The sequence below is a fragment of the Xiphophorus hellerii genome, chromosome 10 (genome assembly GCF_003331165.1).
Source record: "Xiphophorus hellerii strain 12219 chromosome 10, Xiphophorus_hellerii-4.1, whole genome shotgun sequence".
Classification (NCBI taxonomy): domain Eukaryota; kingdom Metazoa; phylum Chordata; class Actinopteri; order Cyprinodontiformes; family Poeciliidae; genus Xiphophorus; species Xiphophorus hellerii.
This window is the reverse complement of record NC_045681.1, coordinates 4,032,039-4,051,032: the sequence shown is the minus strand read 5'-3', so window position 1 is coordinate 4,051,032 and position 18,994 is coordinate 4,032,039. Positions and strand designations below refer to the sequence as shown.

General features: G+C 42.2%; 1 protein-coding gene across 1 annotated transcript in view; it reads right to left on the bottom strand.

The window, feature by feature from the left end:
* Positions 1-18,994, bottom strand: part of pth3r (parathyroid hormone 3 receptor) — a 65,172-nt gene that overhangs the window by 44,881 nt on the left and 1,297 nt on the right. Inside the window, exon 2 of the mRNA XM_032573415.1 lies at positions 12,386-12,491. Within this exon, the coding sequence (XP_032429306.1) occupies positions 12,386-12,491 (106 nt within the window). The remainder of the gene's footprint in view (positions 1-12,385; positions 12,492-18,994) is intronic.

Genomic DNA, 18,994 nt, shown 5'->3' with positions numbered 1-18,994 from the left:
GGCTCTGGAAAACGTGCGAGAGCTTCTGCGGTGGCCGGAACCCCCGCGGTGGCCAATAGGCCGGAGCGGCGCTTGCTGCGAGGGCCGCCCGAGGCTGCTTGCAGCTTTAATTATTATTCTTATTATTCTTCCACCCAAATGAATTGCCTTTTTGGGGGCTTTATCATATTCAAAAACTCACCAAACTTGGCGGTCGCGACTAGAAAAATTCAAAATTTTGAATTTTAAGGTTGTCGCAAAAATCGCAAAAAAAATTGCTCAACGGCGGCAACTAGCAATTTTCTGTTGACACAATGGTATGAACGTACTTCATCGTAGAGACATGAAATTTGGTACACTTGTAGAGCTCACCAAAAGACTCAGAACTTACATTTAATGTTATTAGCCAACTATCACAGGAAGTCGGCCATTTTGTATTGAACGTCCATTTTTTTCCTCGATTTTGACGTTTACAGCCTTCGTATTTGATCGAACTCCTCCTAGGGATTTCGATTGATCGACTTCAAACTCGGTCAGTCTGATCATAAGGCATGTTTGATTTAAAGTTATCAAATTGGTGAGTTTTGGAGTATGTTGAAGGGGGGTTAGCAGGGGTCAAAGTTCACCTACTCGCCATGAAACACGAAACTCTTATATTTCCTATAAAAAAACACATAGAGGGACCAAACTTTCAGTGATTGATCGGCATCGGATGTCCTAAAATACCCTGTGGTGAAATGATGAAATCACTTAAGCCACGCCCCCTGAGAACAGGAAGTGTCATGTTTTACTGTGAACGGTCGCTCTCTTAGCCCTTTGACCTAATCAACATGAAACTGTGTCCAGACACAGAAGACATGTTGGTGTGTTGAGGATTCCAACCCTGACCGGCTTTGAGATAGCAGCTGGGCGTGGCGGCGTGGCGAAGTGACCTGTAACGCCGATGCCATACGTTTGCTTCTAGATTCCACATGTTTCGACCGAGCTGCACCAAACTTGGCTTGAGTGATGCTGGTGTGATACCTGAAAATTCTATGTCATCAGATTATGACGTCATCTAAGCCCCGCCCCCTCAGAACAGGAAGTGCTATTTTTTTCCTTGGAAACTTTCATCTATGGCTCTCTTGACCTAATCAAGGTGATTCTGTGTTGGATGACAGATAGGAAGTTGGTCTCGCTTGCTTTAAAGTGCCAAGAGTTTTCAATGGCGGCAACGCCGTTCGTATACGTTTGCCTCTACATTCCACATATTTTGACCGAGCTGCATCAAACTTGGCCTGAGTGATCCTGGAGGCTTGCCCGTCAATCCTACGTCATCACAATATGACGTCATCTAAGCCCCGCCCCCTCGGAACCGGAAGTGCCGTTTTTTTCCTTGGAAAGCTCTGTTTATGGCTCTCTTGACCTAATCAAGGTGATTCTGTGTTGGATGACAGATAGGAAGTTGGTCTCGCTTGCTTTAAAGTGCCAAGAGTTTTCAATGGCGGCAACGCCGTTCGTATACGTTTGCCTCTACATTCCACATATTTTGACCGAGCTGCATCAAACTTGGCCTGAGTGATCCTGGAGGCTTGCCCGTCGATCCTACGTCATCACATTATGACGTCATCTAAGCCCCGCCCCCTCGGAACCGGAAGTGCCGTTTTTTTCCTTGGAAAGCTCCGTTTATGGCTCTCTTGACCTAATCAAGATGATTCGGATGATGAGCTCTGTCATTGCTCGCTGCTGGCTGAACCGTGTGGGCGTGGCCAAATGGCGAATATCAGTCCCTCGCCATATTCATACGTTTGGCTCTAATTCAAGCATGGATCATCCGATTCACTCCAAACTGGATATGTATGACCTTTGTTCACCTCTAAAGAGCCCAACGGGATTGAGATGTAATTTGGCTCCACTGCGCCCCCTAAGTTAATACATCGGCTGTATCTCCTCGACGCATCGACCGATCTGCACCAGATTTTTTGACAGTCGTCGGGGAACGCCGCCGAACGCATTCACGCGTGTCGCCCGGTGGACGGGCGGGGGAAATGCGCGACAGCTCCTGCGGCGGCTAGCGGGCGGCGGTGCTGGAAACTGCGGCTGAGCTTCCGCGGTGGGGAGCGGGCTGTGGCTCTGGAAAACGCGCGAGAGCTTCTGCGGTGGCCGGAACCCCCGCGGTGGCCAATAGGCCGGAGCGGCGCTTGCTGCGAGGGCCGCCCGAGGCTGCTTGCAGCTTTAATTAGGCCCGAGCAGCAAAGCGCTGCGAAGGCCTATTGTATCTGTACTGTTTATTATTATTATTATTATTATTATTCTTATTATTCTTCCACCCAAATGAATTGCCTTTTTGGGGGCTTTATCATATTCAAAAACTCACCAAACTTGGCGGTCGCGACTAGAAAAATTCAAAATTTTGAATTTTAAGGTTGTCACAAAAATCGCAAAAAAAATTGCTCAACGGCGGCAACTAGCAATTTTCTGTTGACACAATGGTATGAACGTACTTCATCGTAGAGACATGAAATTTGGTACACTTGTAGAGCTCACCAAAAGACTCAGAACTTACATTTAATGTTATAAGCCAACTATCACAGGAAGTCGGCCATTTTGTATTGAAAGTCCATTTTTTACCTCGATTTTGACGTTTACAGCCTTCGTATTTGATCGAACTCCTCCTAGGGATTTTGATTGATCGGCTTCAAACTCGGTCAGTCTGATCATAAGGCATGTCTGATTTAAAGTTATCAAATTGGTGAGTTTTGGAGCATGTTGAAGGGGGGTTAGCAGGGGTCAAAGTTCACCTACTCGCCATGAAACACGAAACTCTTATATTTCCTATACAAAAACACAGAGAGGGACCAAACTTTCATTGATTGATTGTCATCGGGTGTCCTAAAATACCCTGTGGTGAAATTATTTTTTTAAGTAGGCCACGCCCCCTGAGAACAGGAAGTGTCATGTTTTACTGTGAACGGTCGCTATCTTAGCCCTTTGACCTAATCAACATGAAACTGTGTCCAGAGACAGAAGACATGTTGGTGTGTTGAGTAGTCCAACCCCGACCGGCTGCGATGAAGCAGGTGGGCGTGGCGGCGTTGCGAACGCCGTCGAATTTCGTTTGGCTCTGAATTCCACAATTTCGGGCCCAGCTCCTCCTAACTCACTAGGATGGATCCTTATCCACCCACCGACAGGAATTCATAACAAAATTTGGTGGGCGTGGCCTAATTTCTCTATAGCGACCCCTAGAGTATTTTAAATGAACAGCCCCATGCCATGCTTTATCCTAGAATTACGAAACTTGGTACACATGTGTATCTTGTCAGGACGTACAAAAAAGTCTCTTGGAGCCATGCTCTAAACCCAACAGGAAGTCGGCCATTTTGTATTGAAGGTCCATTTTGGACCTCGAGTTTGACGTTTACAGCCTTTGCATTTGATCGAACTCCTCCTAGGGATTTCGATTGATCGGCTTCAAACTTGGTCAGTCTGATCATAAGGCATGTCTGATTTAAAGTTATCAAATTGGTGACTGTATGAGCTTGCTGAAGGGGGGTTACCAGGGGTCAAAGTTCACCTACTCGCCATGAAACACGAAACTCTTATATTTCCTATACAAAAACACATAGAGGGACCAAACTTTCTGGGATTGATCGTCATCGGGTGTCCTAAAATACCCTGTGGTGAAATTATTTTTTTACGTAGGCCACGCCCCCTGAGAACAGGAAGTGTCATGTTTTACTGTGAACGGTCGCTATCTTAGCCCTTTGACCTAATCAACATGAAACTGTGTCCAGAGACAGAAGACATGTTGGTGTGTTGTGGACTCCAACCCCGACCGGCTGCGATGAAGCAGGTGGGCGTGGCGGCGTTGCGAACGCCGTCAAATTTCGTTTGGCTCTGAATTCCACAGTTTCGGGGTGAGCTGCTCCAAACTCACTAGGATGGATCCTTATTGACCCGCCAACAGGAATTCATAACAAAATTTGGAGGGCGTGGCCTAATTTCTCTATATCGCCCCCTAGAATATTTCAAAAACTCAGCCCCAAGCCATGCTTTAGCTTAGAATTACGAAACTTGGTACACATGTGTATCTTGTCAGGACGTACAAAAAAGTCTCTTGGAGCCATGCTCTAAACCCAACAGGAAGTCGGCCATTTTAGATTGAAGTTCATTTGACCTCGATTTTGACGTTTACAGCTTTCGTATTTGATCAAACTCCTCCTAGGGATTTCGATTGATCGACTTCAAACTTGGTCAGTCTGATCATAAGGCATGTCTGATTTAAAGTTATCAAATTGGTGAGTTTTGGAGCATGTTGAAGGGGGGTTAGCAAGGCTCAAAGTTCCCCTGTGATCGACTGTGTAATACAAAGGGCTTTGTCATGTGTAGGGCAATGCTGCCCTCTGGTGTCGAATTACTGAAATAATGAAACTATTTCTGTAATTTCAGTAATTCGACACCAGAGGGCAGCATTGCCCTACGGAATGACAGTTCAATGTTGAATTATAGAGGAAAAAATTAAATAATTTGTAATTCTAACACAAAAACTGACAGAGACACCAAAGTTTGAGTTATTGATCATCCTCGGGTGTAGAATAATATCCAATGGTCAAATGATGACATCACGTAGGCCACGCCCTCTGACAACAGGAAGTCTTGTATTTTACTGTGAACGGTCGATAGCTTCTGCACCAAACTTTGCACGAGTGACCCTGGTGGGATCCTTGACGACCCTATGTCATCATATTATGACGTCATCTAAGCCCCGCCCCCTCAGAACAGGAAGTGCCGTTTTTTTACTTGGAAAGCTCCGTTTATGGCTCTCTTGACCTAATCAAGATGATTCGGATGATAAACTCTGTCAATGCTCGCTGCTGGCTGAACCGTGTGGGCGTGGCCAAATGGCGAATATCAGTCCCTCGCCATATGCATACGTTTGGCTCTTATTCAGGCATGGATCATCCGATTGGCGCCAAACTGGATATGTATGACCTTTGTTCACCTCTAAAGAGCCCAACGGGTTTGAAATGTAATTTGGCTCCACTGCGCCCCCTAAGTTAATACATGGGTTGTATCTCCTCGACGCATCGACCGATCTGCGCCAGATTTTTCGACAGTCGTCGGGGAGCGCCGCCGAACGCATTCACGCCTGTCGCCCGGTGGACAGGCGGGGAAAACGCGCGACAGCTTCTGCGGCGGCTAGCGGGCGGCGATGCTGGAAACTGCGGCAGAGCTTCTGCGGTGGGGAGCGGGCTGCGGCTCTGGAAAACGTGCGAGAGCTTCTGCGCTGGCCGGAACCCCCGCGGTGGCCAATAGGCCGGAGCGGCGCTTGCTGCGAGGGCCGCCCGAGGCTGCTTGCAGCTTTAATTCTTATTATTCTTCCACCCAAATGAATTGCCTTTTTGGGGGCTTTATCATATTCAAAAACTCACCAAACTTGGCGGTCGCGACTAGAAAAATTCAAAATTTTGAATTTTAAGGTTGTCACAAAAATCGCAAAAAAAATTGCTCAACGGCAGCAACTAGCAATTTTCTGTTGACACAATGGTATGAACGTACTTCATCGTAGAGACATGAAATTTGGTACACTTGTAGAGCTCACCAAAAGACTCAGAACTTACATTTAATGTTATTAGCCAACTATCACAGGAAGTCAGCCATTTTGTCTTGAACGTCCATTTTTTTCCTCGATTTTGACGTTTACAGCCTTCGTATTTGATCGAACTCCTCCTAGGGATTTCGATTGATCGGCTTCAAACTCGGTCAGTCTGATCATAAGGCATGTTTGATTTAAAGTTATCAAATTGGTGAGTTTTGGAGCATGTTGAAGGGGGGTTAGCAGGGGTCAAAGTTCACCTACTCGCCATGAAACACGAAACTCTTATATTTCCTATATAAAAACACATAGAGGGACCAAACTTTCACTGATTGATCGTCATCGGGTGTCCTAAAATACCCTGTGGTGAAATGATGACATCACTTAGGCCACGCCCCCTGAGAACAGGAAGTGTCATGTTTTACTGTGAACGGTCGCTATCTTAGCCCTTTGACCTAATCAACATGAAACTGTGTCCAGAGACAGAAGACAAGTTGGTGTGTTGTGGATTCCAACCCCGACCGGCTGCGATGAAGCAGGTGGGCGTGGCGGCGTTGCGAACGCCATCGAATTTCGTTTGGCTCTGAATTCCACAGTTTCGGGGTGAGCTGCTCCAAACTCACTAGGATGGATCCTTATCCATCCCCGAACAGGAATCCATAGCGATATTTGGTGGGCGTGGCCTAATTTTTCTATAGCGACCCCTAGAGTATTTTAAATGAACAGCCCCATGCCATGCTTTATCCTAGAATTACGAAACTTGGTACATATGTGTATCTTGTCAGGACGTACAAAAAAGTCTATTACAGCCATGGTCGAAACCCAACAGGAAGTCGGCCATTTTGTATTGAAGGTCCATTTTGGACCTCGAGTTTGACGTTTACAGCCTTTGCATTTGATCGAACTCCTCCTAGGGATTTCGATTGATCGGCTTCAAACTCGGTCAGTCTGATCATAAGGCATGTCTGATTTAAAGTTATCAAATTGGTGACTGTATGAGCTTGCTGAAGGGGGGTTACCAGGGGTCAAAGTTCACCTACTCGCCATGAAACACGAAACTCTTATATATCCTGCACAGAAACTCACAGAGATACCAAACTTTAAATTATTGATCATCAATAGGTGTCCAAAAATACCCTGTGGTCAAATGATGACATCACTTAGGCCACGCCCCCTGAGAACAGGAAGTGTCATGTTTTACTGTGAACGGTCGCTATCTTAGCCCTTTGACCTAATCAACATGAAACTGTGTCCAGAGACAGAAGACATGTTGGTGTGTTGTGGATCCAAGCCCTGACCGGCTGCGATGAAGCAGCTGGGTGTGGCGGCGTGGCGAAGTGACCTGTAACGCCGATGCCATACGTTTGCTTCTAGATTCCACATGTTTCGACCGAGCTGCACCAAACTTGGCCTGACTCATCCTGTTGTGATGCCTGACAATGCTATGTCATCATATTATGACGTCATCTAAGCCCCGCCCCCTCAGAATGAATTAGAGAGATCTTCTGTGTAATTACATAATAAACAGTCCATGTTCGTTGTTTGTAGGGCAATGCTGCCCTCTGCTGCCCACTGAAATAGTTTCATTATTTCAGTAATTCGACACCAGAGGGCAGCATTGCCCTACGGAATGACAGTTCAATGTTGAATTAAAGAGGAAAAAATTAAATAATTTGTAATTCTAACACAAAAACTGACAGAGACACCAAACCTTCAGTTATTGATCATTATCTTGTGTCCAATAATATCCAATGGTTAAATGATGACATCACGTAGGCCACGCCCCCTGACAACAGGAAGTCTTGTATTTTACTGTGAACGGTCGATAGCTTCTGCACCAAACTTTGCACGAGTGACCCTGATGGGATACCTGACGACCCTGTGTCATCATATTATGACGTCATCTAAGCCCCGCCCCCTCAGAACAGGAAGTGTCTTTTTTTTCCTTGGAAAGCTCCGTTTATGGCTCTCTTGACCTAATCAAGGTAATTCGGATGATGAGCTCTGTCAATGCTCGCTTCTGGCTGAACCGTGTGGGCGTGGCCAAATGGCGAATATCAGTCCCTCGCCATATTCATACGTTTGGCTCTAATTCACGCATAGATCATCCGATTGGCGCCAAACTGGATATGTATGACCTTTGTTCACCTCTAAAGAGCCCAACGGGTTTGAGATGTAATTTGACTCCACTGCGCCCCCTAAGTTAATACATCGGCCGTGTCTCCTCGACGCATCGACCGATCTGCGCCAGATTTTTTGACAGTCGTCGGGGAGCGCCGCCGAACGCATTCACGCGTGTCGCCCGGTGGACGGGCGGCGAAAATGCGCGACAGCTCCTGCGGCGGCTGGCGGGCGGCGGTGCTGGAAACTGCGGCGGAGCTTCTGCGGTGGCGAGCGGGCTGCGGCTCTGGAAACCGCGCGAGAGCTTCTGCGGTTGCTGGAACCCCCGCGGTGGCCAATAGGCCGGAGCGGCGCTTGCTGCGAGGGCCGCCCGAGGCTGCTTGCAGCTTTAATTATTATTACGATTCTGCCCCCCCAAAGAGGCGCCTTTTTGGGGGCTTTATCATATTCAAAAACTCACCAAACTTGGCGGTCGCGACTAGAAAATTTAAAAATTTTGAATTTTAAGGTTGTCGCAAAAATCGCAAAAAAAATTGCTCAACGGCGGCAACTAGCAATTTTCTGTTGACACAATGTTATGAACGTATTTCATCGTAGAGACATGAAATTTGGTACACTTGTAGAGCTCACCAAAAGACTCAGAACTTACCTTTAATGTTATTAGCCAACTATCACAGGAAGTCGGCCATTTTGTATTGAACGTCCATTTTTTTCCTCGATTTTGACGTTTACAGCCTTCGTATTTGATCGAACTCCTCCTAGGGATTTCGATTGATCGACTTCAAACTCGGTCAGTCTGATCATAAGGCATGTTTGATTTAAAGTTATCAAATTGGTGAGTTTTGGAGTATGTTGAAGGGGGGTTAGCAGGGGTCAAAGTTCACCTACTCGCCATGAAACACGAAACTCTTATATTTCCTATAAAAAAACACATAGAGGGACCAAACTTTCAGTGATTGATCGGCATCGGATGTCCTAAAATACCCTGTAGTGAAATGATGACATCACTTAAGCCACGCCCCCTGAGAACAGGAAGTGTCATGTTTTACTGTGAGCGGTCGCTCTCTTAGCCCTTTGACCTAATCAACATGAAACTGTGTCCAGACACAGAAGACATGTTGGTGTGTTGAGGATTCCAACCCTGACCGGCTTTGAGATAGCAGCTGGGCGTGGCGGCGTGGCGAAGTGACCTGTAACGCCGATGCCATACGTTTGCTTCTAGATTCCACATGTTTCGACCGAGCTGCACCAAACTTGGCTTGAGTGATGCTGGTGTGATACCTGAAAATTCTATGTCATCAGATTATGACGTCATCTAAGCCCCGCCCCCTCAGAACAGGAAGTGCTATTTTTTTCCTTGGAAACTTTCATCTATGGCTCTCTTGACCTAATCAAGGTGATTCTGTGTTGGATGACAGATAGGAAGTTGGTCTCGCTTGCTTTAAAGTGCCAAGAGTTTTCAATGGCGGCAACGCCGTTCGTATACGTTTGCCTCTACATTCCACATATTTTGACCGAGCTGCATCAAACTTGGCCTGAGTGATCCTGGAGGCTTGCCCGTCAATCCTACGTCATCACATTATGACGTCATCTAAGCCCCGCCCCCTCGGAACCGGAAGTGCCGTTTTTTTCCTTGGAAAGCTCTGTTTATGGCTCTCTTGACCTAATCAAGATGATTCGGATGATGAGCTCTGTCATTGCTCGCTGCTGGCTGAACCGTGTGGGCGTGGCCAAATGGCGAATATCAGTCCCTCGCCATATTCATACGTTTGGCTCTAATTCAAGCATGGATCATCCGATTGGCTCCAAACTGGATATGTATGACCTTTGTTCACCTCTAAAGAGCCCAACGGGATTGAGATGTAATTTGGCTCCACTGCGCCCCCTAAGTTAATACATCGGCTGTATCTCCTCGATGCATCGACCGATCTGCACCAGATTTTTTGACAGTCGTCGGGCAGCGCCGCAGAACGCATTCACGCGTATCGCCCGGTGGACGGGCGGGGAAAATGCGCGACAGCTTCTGCGGCGGCTGGCGGGCGGCGGTGCTGGAAACTGCGGCGGAGCTTCTGCGGTGGGGAGCGGGCTGCGGCTCTGGAAATCGTGCGAGAGCTTCTGCGGTGGCCGGAACCCCCGCGGTGGCCAATAGGCCGGAGCGGCGCTTGCTGCGAGGGCCGCCCGAGGCTGCTTGCAGCTTTAATTCTTTTTATAATTCTTGATTTGTGGTAAGAGGCCGATCAAAATCATTTCTAGGGCCACAAAAGGCCCCTGTGCCACACTTTGGATACCCCTGCTGTAGCTGTTAGCTTTTGCGTTGGTGCTAAGACGGTTTCCACTGTGCATATTGATACATATTAAGGTAAATTTGGTGATTGAACCATTATAATTAATTATAATTCACAGAATTTAGCTAAAATATTCGATATTAATTTCTTTTAACAACATCATTAGACATAATTATAGTTTATTGTTTAGTTTATCCCAATTAGCAGAGGCTACAGACACACATCATGCAACAGAAATCATTAAAATACTTTACAGATGACAGATTTAGCAAACATTTAAATAAAATACTTTATAATAGTTCTTATAAAATGTTGATAAATGTATAAAATGTACAATAATTAACTATAAAATAAATGTAATTGAATTATTTTTGCTGTTTGTGCAGCAGATTAAATAACTTGGTTGTGATTTTTGATAATTGAAATTATTTTTAATTATTTTCATTTCAGTTTTGCTATCACTGGGGAGATGATTGAGAATCCTCTCCTAAATCTAAATTTACTGCTTTTCTGTGAATTCCTGTTTTCGTCCCCAAAGTTTGTTTTTACGCTGAAGATGTTGTGAAGCATTTTTCCAAATATTTGGAACATTTCATAACATTTCAACAGGAAAGTTTCATTTTCCCTGCCGTTGAGAACTTTCTGTCTTTTCCACCAAGCCACAGCTGCTCCTTTTAAGACTTTAATCCTTGGATTTGTGACTTTTTATAATCGTTTTTTCTGTTTGAGTCATGATCCAGCTGCAAAGCAACGAACTGCTAGCGGCAGCTGCAGAGCTTCTGGTGCTGCCATTGTTGCTTTCCCCTCGTTTGGAGCCTGGATTCAGAAATGCCCTCGAGTCAGAAAAGCAGATTCTTTCTGATAGCCGGCTGGAAGCCACACAAATTAGATTGTGGAGAAGTTTATTGCAAAACGTCGCTTTGTTTGATTGGTTGCCTCAGCGAATGGTTCACTAATGGGCTCAAAGTGTAAGTGACTGTTAAATGAGATGTATTGCTCCTTTTAGAGCAAAATAAACAGAATATAGCAGTTTGACATGGTTTAGTCTAAAGTTTGATACTATTAAAGAGTTTAACTCTCATTTACTCTGAATTTATTGTGTTTAAACAGTGAAGAAGCCAAGAGCTTAAAGTGTGAAATGGTTTATGGGCTTTAACATGAAACTGTGTTAAAGTTTAGACAGTTGATTCTCTGAGCTGGGATTCAGCCGAGAGAGTTACCTGGATAACTGATCCATCCATCCATCCATCCATCCATCCAACCAACCATCCATCCATCCATCCATCCAACCAACCATCCAACCAACCAACCAACCAACCATCCATCCATCCATCCATCCATCCATCCATCCATCCATTCATCCATCCATCCAACCAACCATCCATCCATCCATCCATCGAACCGACCAACCGACCAACCACCCAACCCTCCATCCATCCATCCATCCATCCATCCATCCATCCATCCATCCATCCATCCATCCATCCATTCATCCATCCATCCATCATCCATCCATCCAACCATCCATCCATCCATCCATCCATCCAACCAACCATCCAACCAACCAACCAACCAACCATCCATCCATCCATCCATCCATCCATCCATCCATCCATCCATCCATCCATCCAACCAACCATCCATCCATCCATCCATCGAACCGACCAACCACCCAACCCTCCATCCATCCATCCATCCATCCATCCATCCATCCATCCATCCATCCATCCATCCATCCATCCATCCATCCATCCATCCATCCATCCATCATCCATCCATCCAACCATCCATCCATCCATCCATCCATCCACCCAACCATCCATCCATCCATCCATCCATCCATCCATCCATCCATCCATCCATCCATCCATCATCCATCCATCCAACCATCCATCCATCCATCCACCCAACCATCCATCCATCCATCCATCCATCCATCCATCCATCCATCCATCCATCCATCCATCCATCCATCCATCTCTCTTCCTTTTTCCTCTCTAAAAGTCTCAGTGTTGTACTGGGATCTCTGCTTTAGTCCGAGAACATTTAGATCTCAAATTGGGAACAACCCAGTAAATCTTTCTACACCAGTACAACTTTGTATAAAGTCGAGCTGGGAAGACTGGAGCAGTAACTTAGAGCCACTTTACTCTGACAATGTTTTCTTTGTGCTGCTCTTCGTCTCAGGAAATCCTCCTCCTAAGGCAACTGTAATTCATCGGCTCTGACACAGCCTCTTCTTTGGAGCCTAAATTAAAATGTTCCCATTACAATAAATCTGCGCTGCAGCCGCAGATAACCCTCAGGAGGATATTGGTTGGATATTACATCTGATACAAGATAATTAATACAAGCGAGGAGTTCTTGTTGCATATTTATTCAGCAGATATCCCCTAAACATGAAAGCAAGCGGCACACGGACCTTTGATGAGGGCCATTTGTGCGCGGATGCTCCTCTCACACCGGGCGTGTGCACCAATCAGAACAAAGATCTGCTCGTCTCGTGTGATGACGTCATCGGAGTCTATCTGCAACAGACGAGATAACATTAAACTTCCATCATTCTCAGAAACACGAGTTCAACCCAAGAGCCACAAATATCTCTGTTTACCTAAACATTTTAATGAATGACAATATACACCATTTATTTCAACCTGACAAATTGGTAATTATGTTCAAATGAAGGAAAATTATTTATTTGACTTCGTTCTTTAAAACAGCAAATTTCAAGGTGATCAGTTAAAATCTATGCTGCAAAAAAACAAAATCTTACCAAGTATTTTTGGTCTAGTTTCTACTGAAAATATTTGAGTACACTTGAAATAAAACAAAACTAACTTACAAGTAATGTTTTATCAAGATATAGGCGTTTGTTTTAAGTAAATAATTCCTTTATATTGATTTTAAAAAAAGTACTTGTTCCACTGGCAGATTATTTCACTTCTAACATGAATAAAAGTTTTGTTATATGTGAAATAATCTGCCGGAGGAACCCTTGACTTAAAACAAGCTCCTATATCTTGCTGAAAAGTTACTTTTGTGTTATTTTCTATTTACTTATCTGCTTTGTAAACTTTCAGTTCCTCGTCTGTGTTGAAGTTTCAGTTATCAACTGTTTTGAACTCTTACAGTAATGGTAAATGTTTATACTCATGCTTTTATTTTGAAGTTGGTAAAGACTGTTTACAAGCCAGTTCTGTTTTCTCACATTCTGTTTTTGATTTCATGAAACTTTGAGAACAGGGCAGGTATGTGTTCAGAATACATCACTTTAATGAAACAGAAATGCAAAATGTGTGTTTTTTGAGAGCACTAATTCAGCACATTAGGACTTTAGCATTAGCTTCTGCTAATTACCATGTTGGTGTAGCGCTTTAGCCTTAGCAGAATTATTGCTTATGATGCTTAAGGGTTAGCACTGCTAACCACTGGCTATAGTTAAAAACCTGGTCTGTGCCAGAGGTGGGCAGCGTACCCAAAAATTGTACTCAAGTAAAAGTGCCAATACTTCAACATTTTTCTACTCCAGTAAAAGTAAAAAGTAGTGAAGTAGAGTAAAAAGAAATTAAGCATTTAACATTTAAAAATTACATCATCAGATGGAAAGTTAAGTGAAAATCTTGGTATTTTAGTGATGAAAATGACAATAATTCATATAAGTAACAAAAATTAACAAAATCAGGCAAAATATATATTTTTTCAAATCAGATTCTTTTAATAAAAAACGTATGAAACTTTAGCCAAAACATCAGGTGTGTGTGTCTCTGTCTGGTGAATTTTTGGTTAAAACATGTTTGTTTTTCATTCAGTGGGTAGAAAATCCAGAAATTTTACTCAAATAAAAGTTGTGATGCTACATAGTACAATTACTCAAGTAAAAGTAAAAATACTCCTAAAAGTACTTTTTTTTCCAAAAAAGTTACTCGAGTAAACGTAACTAGCTGCTACTCAAATCTGGTCTGCGCTAAAATCCAGTCGATTTTAATGAATTGTTTCAAAGTTGGTTAAATATCCACTTAACCTACTGGTGTCTAGAAAAAGCATATTTCCTACGTTTAACTAAAAATAAGTGAGAGTAGTTTGCATAAACTGTCTTTGTGTGGAGAAGAGAATATCCGGACTCTTCAGTCTTCTTCGTACAAGAAAGGTCTGTGAACACCTTGAGCTCAAACCTTTCGATTATTCGCAAATTCCCACAGCAACAGAGACGTTTCTATTAAAGGTCAGAAGTCTCTTTCCAAGTAAAGCGATCCGTCAAGCCGTTCAAGGAGCTGATGTGCTGCCTCCAGGTGTTGTGAAATTTTTGTGCGGGGGTGTGGTATGTGATGAACCCCTGCTACCTCGCCTTGCTCAGCGGCAGGGCAGCGGCCGACCACAAGACGGCCGGGTCCTCAGCACCGCGGCGGCACTGGTCAGAGCTAAGCTACACAGACAGCTCTGTGTTCCCGGGAACATTTCACAACACAGCAGCAAAACAAGCTGCGAGTCAACCGGAGAACAAGAGGTGACGGAGATGTCAATCAATCTCTGGCTATCTGGAAGACTGGAGATGGTTATTTTTAGCTTTCTTAAGAGAATAAATGTTTTGTTGTTTGTTTGTTTTTTACCTGCAAATTGACTTTTGAAGGGGTTTTTTACTATTATGTAAAATTCTATTTTTTTTTCTCAACTGTTTCTAAAAACAACCCAAGTTCTTAAAAAAAAAAATCAAAAACACACCCAGGCGTTTTCTGGAAATAACTGAATGAGCAGTTTCAACCTTTTATGCAAAGAAGTATTCTTCACAAAATCAAGAAAATTTACGAGACTGTCCTGGGAAAACTGAGTGTCTTCAGTCAGAGGCTTCTTCAGATACGCTGTAAAACAGACGGCTACAGGAGATCCTTCCTGCCAACAGCCATCATCTATGATAACTCTGTAAAGAGTTTAAAACAATGAGCTACAACAATGTTTGATTTCCTTTTGCGATCAGTAAAGTATTTTTTTTATTTGAATTTGACAGGCCTTGCACTGTTACCAAGCAACCCTAGCCAAGCCCAGCCCGTTACCTAGCAACCATGGACATTCTAAATAGAACTCAAAACAGGCAAAAACTGATTCTCTAAGATTGATTTTGTGGGAAAAGAAAGTAATAAACATGTTTTGTATAGCCCATAAACTTATCCTAACCTCTTTAAGAAAGCATAATAGGTCATCTTTATGGTAGTTTATAGCTGTGGTTTTAGGCAGTCAGAACCTTTCTGTATTTGGGTTTATGTGTCAGCTGGAGTGAAGGATGTGGGCTTTTTCTTTTCACAGCTGCCCTCCTCAGAAGCCAAACAAAATTCTTGTTAAACAGACGAAATCCCAGCTGGACCAGTTCATATAACTTGATATGTGTTAAGTGACACTGTTGGCACGAGCCATAAAAGGTAAGCTAACAGCAGTGAGCTGCGTTTCTCATTCAGAGCTCAGAGCGACGGTGGGGGTTCCTCTGAAGACGTCAATCCTCAAGTCCAGGTTGAAGGAAAACCCTCGTTTGTTCTCAGCCAGTACTGGACACGTTGCATATATGGTGACAACAACTACACTGGAAAAAATAACTAATTTTACCAAGTATTTATGATCTAGTTTCTAGTGAAATTATCTTAGCACTTTTAAAAGAAGAAAAAAACAAACTTACAGGTAACTTTTCAGCAAGACAGGGGCTTGTTTTAAGTCAATACTTCCTTATGTTGATGTAAAAGTTCTAGTTTAACTTGATATAAGTGAAATAATCTGCAATTTTATCTTAAAACATTTTGTCTTAAAACAAGTTCCAATTTTGCTGAAAAGTTACTTTTTGTCTTATTTAAAGTGCACAAAGATGTTTACACTAGAAACAAGACTAAAATATTTGGTAAGATTGTGTGTTTTTGCAGTGCAGATTACCTTAAACAAAGTACAAATACAAAATATTACAAAGTATTTTTTATCTAGTTCTATAGCAAATATCTTAGTCCGCTGGATATATTGATAAAAAATGCTTACAACAAAATGGTTTTCCCCTGATATAAGTGAAACAATCTGCAATTTGTACCAGTGCATTTTATCAATATTAATAAAATCTGGTCTTAAAACAAGCTCCCATCTTCTTGAAAAGTTACTTGTAAATTAGTTTTGTCTTAACTCAAGTGTACAAAGATATTTACACTAGAAACCAGATTAAAATATTTGGCATTATTTTGTATTGCCAATGTATAAATACAAAATATTACAAAATGTTTTTCCTCTTAGTTTTATTACAAATATCTGGAAATAACACAAAATAAGCTTTGAAGTAACTGTTCAGTAAGATGGGAACTGATTTTAAGACAGAAATTCCTTAATATTGATAAAAGTTGCAGATTATTTATAACAAGATGTTTTCTCCAGGTTGTAAGTGAAATAATCTGCCAGTGGAACTAGAACTTGGTTACTGGGTAACGGGCTGATCTTGGCTGGGGTTGCTAGGTAACAGCGCTAGTGGAACTAGTACTTTTTTTTAATCAATACTAAGGAAATATTTACTTAAAACAAGCTACTATATCTTGCTGAAAATGTACTTTCTAAGTAGGATTTGTCTTATTTCAAGTGAACTAAGATATTTGAACTGGAAACCAGAACAAAAATACTTGGTAAGATTTTGTGTTTTTTTACAGTGGAAGGTTCTTACAACACATTTGCCACCATCATACTTCAACATGCATCGATTTAGTGCTTCAGCAAAAACAATCAACATCAGTAAAAGGAGGTCCTTCACATTTTTCTCTTGTACCAAGAGGTTTTGCTCCTGACAGATGTTGCATTTAAGCAAAACAATTAGTCTTTACATCCATTCCCTGTCGGCGTGTGAGAGCATTAACCCTCGCGGGACTCATCTTCCAGCCAAGTGATTTTCAGGCTGACTGATCTTGAGATTGTAACTCTGTCAGCGGGACGTCACTCCAAATCGACCCGAGGGGAGATTTAGTGATCAAGACACGGAGGTGTACGTAGCTGTGTGCTCACGATCCGGCGAGTGAAAGCTGGAGGATCTGTGACGCAAGGAGCAGCAGACAGGTAATTTCTAGCGGAGAAGATTGAAGGGTTGCAGTTCGGTTGGGTCACGTCATCGCTTTAAGTGCTGCGTTTTCAGGGGAACAAAGAATCCCGATGAGCCAGGAATGCACTTTCTGAGAGACGCTATCTATAGACGGAGCCGTCGCAGAAACAGAAAGTCCTCCAAAGAGCACATCCGACAGTTCGCTTGGGAAGCCGCAGAAGATCTGAAGGAAACATGAAAGAAACCACAGCCTCTCTCACCTCATCAGAGGCCGCAATGTCTGGCTGTAGTACACTGCAAAAACACTAATTTTACCAAGTATTTTTGCTCTTATTTCTAATCCAAACGAGAAATAAGACAAAACTTACTTACAAGTAACTTTTCAGCAAGAAATAAGAGCTTGTTTAGAGTCAGTAATTCCTTAATATTGATGAAAAAATTCTAGTTCCTCTGACAGATTATTTCACTTATAACGTGGAAAAATGTCTTGTTATAAATGAAATAATCTGCTTGTGAAACTACAACTTTTTTTTATCAATATAAAGTTATTATTGATTCTAACAAGCTCTTATTTCTTGCTGAAAAGTTACTTGTAAGGAAGTCTTAATTCAAGTGAACTAAGATATTTGTATAAATTTGATGAAAAACTTCTAGTTCCACTGACAGATTAATTCACTTATACCATGGGATAAATATCTTGTTATATGTGAAATAATCTGCCAGTGGAACTGGAACTGAGTTGCTAGGTAACGGGCAGGGATTGGCTGGGGTTGCTAGGTAACGGTGCCAGTGGAACTAGAACTTTTTCATCAATATTTAGGAATTGTTGACTTAAAACAAGCTATTATATCTTGCTGAAGAGTTACTTATGTCTTATTTCAAGAGTTATAAAATATTTGCACTAGAAAATAGACCAAAAATGCTTGGTAAGATTTTGTGTGAGTAAAAATTCTGGGAGAAAGTTTCAAAAATAAACCAAATATTTTTGGTCTGGTTTGTACTGCAAATATCTTAGTACACTTGAAATAAGACAAAAGTAATTTTTCAGCAAGATATAGCAGCTTGTTTTAAGTCAATAGACATTGTTTCCATGTTATAAGTGAAATATTCTGCCAATAGATGTAGTGTGCTGAAAAGTTACTCGTACCACAAAAATACTTGGAAAGATTTGTGTTTTTTGCAGTGTACGAGTAAAAACAGCATCTAAAGACACCCTTAAGCTTTCCTGGTAGAACAGATAACTTCAGAACCGATAGTGTGGTGGGCCGGGCAAAAGAAAACAGAACAAAGACACTGAATGTGCAAAACAAAAAAAAAACATTTAATGGTAAAAGTCAGTAAATTAAAGCTGAGAAAAAGGAGAGAGTGTAATTAGACTAAAAATCTTTAAATGAAAGCTTTCTGACTGACTTCCAGCTGAAACCTGGATTATGAAGCAACATGTGTGTGAAAACGCTCCCCTGCTAGTCCTGCTGAGAACTGAGGCTGTAATAAATCACAGAGATATGACTGCTGATTGTTTTGCTACATACTTGGACCGACGTACATATTTGGTCGTGTTTAAACACATTTTTTCCCTGCTCTGTTTTTAACTTTTTAGAGATTTTTGTTCTCTTTTTATCCGTTGACTAGTCTAACTTATTATTCCAGGCATGCTGAGGACTAAATTAGCCACTTTTTATGTATTTTTAGCTACTTTGTGTTTTTCTTTTTAGTAATTTTTTTTATTTTTATGTGTTTTTAGGTCAAAATTAGGCTTAAATGTTCCTATTTTTGTCCCTGTGAGCTGGGTTTCCTTAGACTTAAACTTTTCTAACTATTTTGAATAATTACTTCAGCTTACTGTTCTGTTTGATAGGAACTATTTGAATATAACTGAAATTATTTCTTAAAAAGTGACTTTAGTTGACATTTGTTGTGCTATATAAATAAATAGTCATATTTTTTTCTTAGTTTAATTGTTTTGTGTTTTAGTTTGATGGTTTTTAC